The 8,472-nt window shown below is 44.8% G+C and overlaps 1 protein-coding gene across 3 annotated transcripts; it reads right to left on the reverse strand.

The window, feature by feature from the left end:
* On the reverse strand, positions 1-1,518 carry LOC110522601 (protein PELPK1-like). Of its 3 annotated transcripts, XM_036976306.1 has the most exons (4): positions 1,365-1,518; positions 1,225-1,280; positions 959-1,134; positions 1-856 (listed from the first exon to the last, which is right to left on the reverse strand). In XM_036976306.1, exons 3-4 carry the CDS (start codon positions 1,006-1,008, stop codon positions 346-348), a joined length of 561 nt encoding a protein of 186 aa, XP_036832201.1. In that variant the 5' UTR covers positions 1,009-1,134; positions 1,225-1,280; positions 1,365-1,518; the 3' UTR covers positions 1-345. The 3 variants fall into 3 exon arrangements, with proteins under 3 accessions (XP_036832201.1, XP_036832199.1, XP_036832200.1); XM_036976304.1 differs by having other exon boundaries at positions 1-1,134; XM_036976305.1 differs by lacking the exon at positions 1,225-1,280 and having other exon boundaries at positions 1-1,134; positions 1,365-1,509.
* Between the last annotated feature and the right edge of the window lie 6,954 nt (positions 1,519-8,472).

Consider the following 8,472-nt stretch of genomic DNA (forward strand, 5'->3'; position numbering starts at 1 on the left):
CATTTTGCAAGTCAAATTGTTTATTGAACAAATCATGCAAGAGTAGCAGGAACCCCAGGACAAATCAAAATCGTAACCGTACAACCTAAGTGTCAGCAATAGTGGCCAAATCAGATGTAAAATTTAGTCGTATGGTTTTGAAAACAATTCATACCATTGTAGTGTTCGCCCCTGTAAACAATTTGCATAAAGAAGCGCAAGTGAAGGAGATCCTCATTTCAAACAAGCGCATTAGTTTGCACAATTCCTCACCTCAGTTACCTTTGCCCTTTTTTTCAAATGGAGGCACAGTAACAGGAGAAAGACGATTAAGGAGTTGGGCAAACCAAATTATGATCTCCCTATCTAGCTTGTTGAGGGGTCGGGCCGTCTGTTCAAGGCCGGCCGCCGCTCCTGCAGAGGCGTGGGGGCCGGCGGACGCTTCTGAAGGGGTATGGTTGGCAGTTGCTTCAGCTGAGGCGCGGGGGCCGGCGGACGCTTCTGCAGGGGTATGGTTGGCAGTTGCTTCAGCTGAGGCGCGGGCTGCTTCTGCAGAGGTATGGTTAGCAGTTGCTTCAGCTGAGGCGCGGGGGCCAGCTGCTTCTGCAGAGACATGGTTGGCAGTTGCTTCAGCTGAGGCGCGGGCTGCTTCTGCAGAGGTATGGTTGGCAGTTGCTTCAGCTGAGGCGCGGGGGCCGGCGGACGCTTCTGCAGGGGTATGGTTGGCAGTTGCTTCAGCTGAGGCGCGGGGGCCGGCGGACGCTTCTGCAGGGGTATGGTTGGCAGTTGCTTCAGCTGAGGCGCGGGCTGCTTCTGCAGAGGTATGGTTAGCAGTTGCTTCAGCTGAGGCGCGGGGGCCAGCTGCTTCTGCAGAGACATGGTTGGCAGTTGCTTCAGCTGAGGCGCGGGCTGCTTCTGCAGAGGTATGGTGAGCAGTTGCTTCAGCTGAGGCGCGGGGGCCAGCTGCTTCTGCAGAGACATGGTTGGCAGTTGCTTCAGCAGAGGTATGGCTGGCGGTTGCTTCAGCATTTGGACCCTGCGTCACACTTGCCAGGGTATTGTAGCCAGTAGCTTTAGCATTTGGACCAGACGCCACACTTGCTTGGGATCCAGTTGGTTCAGGTCCAGTGCAGGAAGGATGCCCATAAGCATCACCTAGGAAACAAAGAAAACATTGTGGTAAAATGCCAGCCTTAAGCCATTGGAACTAGACTGTGATTTGAATTAGTTTGAACCAAAACGCACCTTGAAGGGTAAAACACGTTATCCCTCCAATTAGCAGGCAACAAATCCAAGAAACACTACAAAACAGACAGTTAAACATCAATAACCAGTGAACACTAAGACATGGTAAACCAATCAGATGAATACATTGAAAAACTAACCTCAAAGAGAGTCCAAAAGTCACAGCCATTTTAGTGATCAAAACCACAACTGTATTCAGAACTAATGCTAGACAGACACCCTGCCAGAATATCCCTGTTGCAATGTTTAACAGCTGTTTTGGTTGCACCTCATAAAGGAATCCCAGACCCTTCTTACCTGAATGGCTAATTATGTACAGGTGTCAACCAATTAACCTAATTTCAATTGGTTCAATTTCCCAATTGCGATTAGGTGCTCTTGATTTCATGCAACTGGTGTGCTGGAGGGTGGGGTTTACACATCATGGACCAATCCGACAGTTTTAAATAGTGAACTCTACCCACCCATTTCAGATTGAGCCAATTGCAAAGATTTGTTTTGTACCCTATGGGGGAAGCCAACATACACTGCAAGGGGAAATAGATGTCAGAAATGCAGTGCTTTATCACTGTAAGCTATCTGTCCAGAACCATATTTGCTTGCAATGCACATCATTGTATTAACAAATCATGCCAGTGGACTTCTGGTAAGTATGCTTTAGTGAGCAAGTGTTGGGATCAAGTGCAACTATCTTTATCCTCACCCAAAATGAATGCTGTATTGATGAGTCATTTCCCTCCACGCACTACTTCTCACCTGAATGCATTTTTTTTATTTTAGGGGGTTGGGCAAAAGCTGAAATTGGGGTTGAGAGTTACCCTTTTATATACTGAACAAAACATGCAATAATTTCAAACATTTTACTGGGTTACAGTTCGTTTAAGGAAATCAGTAAATTGAAATCAATTCATTAGGACCTAATCTGTAGATTTCAAATGACTGGGAATTCAAATATCTGTTGATCACAGAACTTTTCTTTAAAGGTAGGGGCGTGGATCAGAAAACCAGTCAATATCTGGAGTGAACAACATTTGCTTCATGCAGCACAACACATGTCCTTTGCATAGAGTTAATCAGGCTGTTATTTGTGGCCTGTGGAATGTTGTCCCACTCTTTTTCAATGGCTGGTTAACATTCACATGAGTCCTCTTACATTTGGGATCTTTACAGTCCCATTGATCAAACAACCATGAAACGATAGGCTCTCTCTCCCTCAGTTATGAACATCAACAAGATCAATAACTAATGCTAGCCAGAGCAAGATAAGCTAAAAATCGAACGAAGGAACATTAGATTAACCCTCTCAAATGTTTTCAGCTGGCTGTCAGAATTGCACTGATAATCAATTTGAGATTTGCAGTCTACTTGTCCTTCTGCAGATTGCCTGACAATCCATGCTTGTCCCAACCAAGTACCCAAGCTAACTGGCTAAAGTTGGCTAGCTTGTTATCTAGCTTATTCCAGACAGAAACGAGAGAACACCTCACTGACCATTTTACTCAGTGTAGCAGAGCTGGTTAGGCTGTTAACATGTTATCTATAGCGTTCTTGACTAACGATTACTTCTGTTGTTTACTGACACCGGTCATATTCAGCAGGTGTTGCACATTTGTAAATTAATCAGTTGTTCTGCGTTCTGTCACACAGATGAGAGTGCTCTGAAATCGGAGTAGATAGCCAGAGTGAATTTACCAACACTATCAAATCAAATGTTATTTGTCACATACACATGGTTAATGCGAGTGTAGCAAAATGCTTGTGCTTCTAGTTAGGACAATGCAGTAATAACCAACGAGTAATCTAACCTAACAATTCCAAAACTACTACTTTATACACACAAGTGTAAAGGGATAAAGAATATGTACATAAAGATATACAGTGGGGCAAAAAAGTATTTAGTCAGCCACCAATTGTGCAAGTTCTCCCACTTAAAAAGATGAGAGGCCTGTAATTTTCATCATAGGTACACTTCAACTATGACAGACAAAATGAGAAGAAAAATCCAGAAAATCACATTGTAGGGTTTTTTATTAATTTATTTGCAAATTCATTATATTAAGTAGCATTGTTTAAAGTGGCTAGTGATATATTTTTACATCAATTTCCATTATTAAAGTGGCTGGAGTTGAGTCAGTGTGTTGGCAGCAGCCACTCAATGTTAGTGGTGGCTGTAACAGTCTGATGGCCTTGAGATAGAAGCTGTTTTTCAGTCTCTCGGTCCCTGCCTTGATGCACCTGCACTGACCTCGCCTTCTGGATGATAGCGGGGTGAAAAGGCAGTAGCTCGGGTGGTTGTTGTCCTTGAAGATCTTTATGGCCTTCCTGTGACATCGGGTGCTGTAGGTGTCCTGGAGGGCAGGTAGTTTGCCCCCGGTGATGCGTTGTGCAGACCTCACTACCCTCTGGAGAACCTTACGGTTGTGGGCGGAGCAGTTGCCGTACCAGGCGTTGATACAGCCCGACAGGATGCTCTCGATTGTGCAGCTGTAGAAGTTTGTGAGTGCTTTTGGTGACAAGCCGAATTCCTTCATACTAACTGTTTAACAGTCATTCAAATTCTTGCTAGCCAAATGACACCTGCATCTATAACTGTGAACAGTCAACAAAAACAATATATGGGGGAAAGTCACTCACCCTATTCTCCAGTGGAATGGTATGACATCCTCCTAGCAGCTAGCTAGCTAACGTTAGGCTCCGTGTTTTTAGCTTGCTATATAAATAGATACGCTAGTCTATTATCCACATTATGACTGACTTGTGACTGAATGAATGCTCATAATCTGAGTTTTTTTTTTTTTTTAACTCCGCTGGTCTGGGGAAGAAATTACGAGTCCTCACTGTCCGAAACAGAGTACAAATGCATCTGACACCGAGACTGAGACACTGAATATGTGGTTTCGAGACCTGACTCGAGACAGAGACCGGTCTCAAGAACCTACAATACTGGTACAAAAGGTAAAATAAATAAACATAAATGTGAGTTGCATTTACAATGGTGTTTGTTCTTCACTGGTTGCCCTTTTCTTGTGACAACAGGTCACAAATCTTCTTGCTGTGATGTCACACTGTGGTATTTCACCCAATCGTTATGGGAGTTCATCAAAGTCAGGTTTGTTTTTTTCTAATTCTTTGTGAGTCTGTGTAATCTGAGGGAATCAGTTGTCTCTAATATGGTCATACATTGGGCAGGAGGTTAGGGCATGAAGCTCAGTTTCCACCTCATTTTGTGGGCAGTGTGCACATAGGCAGACCTGGCTCTCAAGAGAAGACAGACTATGGCAGCCTTTCTCAATAGCAAGGCTATGCTCACTCAGTCTGTACATAGTCAAAGCTTTCCTTAATTTTGGTCAGTTACATTGGTCAGGTATTCTCTGTTTAGGGCCAAATAGCTTTCTAGTTTGCTTACTTTTTGTTGATTGTTTCAAGAAATTGTCTTGTAATTTTCTCATGATTTGGTTCCCCTCTAGGGTGAACACTGACTCACTGAGTGTTGCTCATTTGAAACTGCAGTTGAAAAGGGGAAGATGCATTACATCACTCTGTAAAACCATTTCTACACAACATTATCTCATCACCAATAGTTTGCTAGTTGCACAAACAACAACATAGAAAATACATTTCTGAAATATTCAAGGAACTTTTTAACTCATTTTAAACTTGCCAAACATTTACACATTGGAGCGCTGTGAATATCGCTACCTCTCCTCAGTAAACACCACAAAGAGAAAGAGTGAGAGCTCAGCGCAGGTGAAAAAGGAAAGAGAAAATAAATCATAAAATTAGTCGCACAGTGCTCCCTGAATAAAACTTTGCACAGCAAAGGTATTTCGTTTCACATGAGACCAAATTGGTCACACTTTAGAGCCCAGTTTAAGGCACATTGAAGTCATAAGTCAATGGTGCCACCTGACAATGATTTTCGTAGGCAGGATACACACACTCACACAGTACCTAATAATGTCTAAACCACCTGCTATAGACCTACTCAGGGCATACGTGATTCCCCTATCCAAGAGTCTACTGTCGAGGCATCAGAACATCACACCTTCTCTCCTAGTGTGTTGTGTTAACTTATAAAACACACACACACACCTTCTCTCCTAGTGTGTTGTAGTAACTTATAAAACACACACACACACACACAGCTTCTCTCCTAGTGTGATGTGGTAACTTAACACTCAGATCTAGCTCTAACTCTGAGGAAGTTAGACAGATAACTAACTTCAAGGAGAAAGAGAGAACAGAACAACTAGCTTCTAGAACTCTGTCCCCCAAACACACAGAATGCCAAATGTGCCGGGAGCACTAGAGGGATTTAGATTTGAGATTCCTCTCTCCGTGTCTGTGTAAGAGATACGACTGATGGGATTGGAAGTGACAAGGCTATAATTCAGTTTGGTCATGGAGCAGTCCCTTGCAGGATCCTTCCCCTCTTCTCTCCTCTCTCCCTTCGTCATTCCCTTTCCTCTCTCCCTTCGTCATTCCCTCTCCTCTCTCCCTTCCACTCTCCCTTCATCCTTCCACTCTCCTCTCGTCCTTACCCTCCCCTCTCTCCCTTCCCCTCTCCATTCGTCCTTCCACTCCTCTCGTCCTTCTACTCTCCTCTCGTCCTTCCCATCTCCACTCTCCCTTCATCCTTCCATTCTCCTCTCGTCCTTCCCCTCCCCTCTCTCCCTTCCCTTCCCGTCTCCTCTCCTCTCGTCCTTCTCCTCTCTCCCTTCCTCCTTTGTCCTTCCCCTACCCACTCACCTTTCATCCTTCCCCTCTCCTCTCTCCCTTCCTCTCTCCCTTCGTCCTTCCCCTCTCCCTTCCTCCTTTGTCCTTCCCCTCTTCTCTCTCCCTTCCCCTCTCTCCCTTTGTCCTTCCTCTCCTTTCACCTGTTCCGTCTCTCCTTCCCTTCTTCCTCCATAGGAACTGTGTGATGGACAGTGAAACCATGTCAAGGCCTCTATCAAATAGCTGTGTGATGAGCCATGGTCCTGGGTGACTCAATAGACTTTACCCTCTGTTTCATCCCTCTATCCTGCCATCTCCACTCTCTCCAACTCCCATCCTCTATACCTTTCCTTCACTTCTCATCTCTCCTTTCCTCAGTCTCCATCCTCTCTAACTCTCCCCCACTTCTCATCTCTCCTTTCCTCAGTCTCCATCCTCTCTAACTCTCCCCCACTTCTCATCTCTCCTTTCCTCAGTCTCCATCCTCTCTAAATCTCCCCCACTTCTCATCTCTCCTTTCCTCAGTCTCCATCCTCTCTAAATCTTCCCCACTTCTCATCTCTCCTTTCCTCAGTCTTCATCCCCTCTAACTCTCCCCCACTTCTCATCTCTCCTTTCCTCAGTCTCCATCCTCTCTAACTCTCCCCCACTTCTCATCTCTCCTTTCCTCACTCACCCTTAACATAGTCAACTTCAAGGACAGTGTGTGTGTGTGTGTGTGTGTGTGTGTGTGTGTGTGTGTGTGTGTGTGTGTGTGTGTTTGATGGGGGGGGGGTTAAGACCTGTATGGCCTTCAGGAGCATATAGGAGTTGGATTGTATTCTCTCTGTAAAGGCTGTGATTACAGAGTCTCTGCTGTTAGACTACACTGTCAAAGTCACTAATAGTATATACTTTGACCATACGGTCTACAGTCCTCCATTGGACTATATATGCATTTAGTCATTTAGCAGAAGCTCTTACGCAGAGACACTTACAGTCAGACTAGTAATGGGATATTCTAATTTGCAGTATTTCCCGCATTAGGGCGTTAACAATAGTTCATTAATGAATGGACCTCTGAAATGAGATCAATTTAATCTCTTCTTTAGACAGGTTTTTCACACGCAAATCACATGACATTTTTCATCATGCACATGCTTGAAGAACAGCAAAAAACAATCATATTATTATATTATGTCAATGTTTACAGTACCCTTTTACGGGCAATTAGGCATGTGTGATATAATCAGAAAGATATTATCAAATTTAATAAGCCCCCCCCCCCACTGTGCAAGCATTTTCCCCTACAGAAGTAACCCTGAAGCTAACTTGTCATTGGATAGGTGGACTATAAAATGGAGGACCCTGCCTGAGGCACCTGGAGAAGGCTTTAATCCTAAAAACTGTACGCAATCCATTTTCTATCAAGAGCGGCTGAATAGTGAGCACTCAGTGTAGTGTACAGTAATGCTTGTTTTACCATTATATTACACCAGGCAGGACCGCAAGGCAGAAGAAATCTCTAGCATGTCTAGGAAATCCAGGAGAGCTGGAGACCTTATCTAGGTCAAATGAAGAGGTGGATAGGGAGATACACTCTGGAGAGATACACTCTGGAGAGATACACTCTGGAGAGATACACTCTGGAGAGATACACTCTGGAGAGATACATGGATACACTCTGGAGAGATACAGGGATACATTCTGGAGAGATACAGGGATACACTCTGGAGAGATACAGGGATACACTCTGGAGAGATACAGGGATACACTATGGAAAGATACATGGATACACTCTGGAGAGATACATGGATACACTCTGGAGAGATACAGGGATACACTATGGAGGGATACAGGGATACACTATGGAGAGATACAGGGATACACTATGGAGGGATACAGGCATACACTATATGGAGAGATACAGGGATACACTGGATACACTATGAGAGATACAGGGATACACTCTGGAGGCATACAGGGATACATAAGAAAGGGTCATGTGTGTAACCTTTATTTAATGAGGCAAGTCAGTTAAGAACAAATTCTTATTTACAATGACAGCCTACCTTGGGAACAGTGGGTTAACAGTCTTGTTCAGGGTCAGAATGACAGATTTTTACCTTGTCAGCTCAGGGATTCAATCCAGCAACCTTTTGGCTACTGGTCAACACTCTAACCACTAGGCTACCTGCCATCCCTACACTCTAACCACTAGGCTACCTGCCGTCCCTACACTCTAACCACTAGGCTACCTGCCACCCCTCCACTCTAATCACTAGGCTACCTGCCACCCCTACACTCTAACCACTAGGCTACCTGCCACCCCTACACTCTAACCACTAGGCTACCTGCCGTCCCTACACTCTAACCACTAGAATACCTGCCACCCCTCCACTCTAATCACTAGGCTACCTGCCACCCCTACACTCTAACCACTAGGCTACCTGCTGTCCCTACACTCTAACAACTAGGCTACCTGCCGTCCCTACACTCTAACCACTAGGCTACCTGCCGTCCCTACACTCTAACCACTAGGCTACCTGCCAC

This window comes from Oncorhynchus mykiss, chromosome 4 (assembly GCF_013265735.2).
Source record: "Oncorhynchus mykiss isolate Arlee chromosome 4, USDA_OmykA_1.1, whole genome shotgun sequence".
Taxonomy (NCBI): Eukaryota; Metazoa; Chordata; class Actinopteri; order Salmoniformes; family Salmonidae; genus Oncorhynchus; species Oncorhynchus mykiss.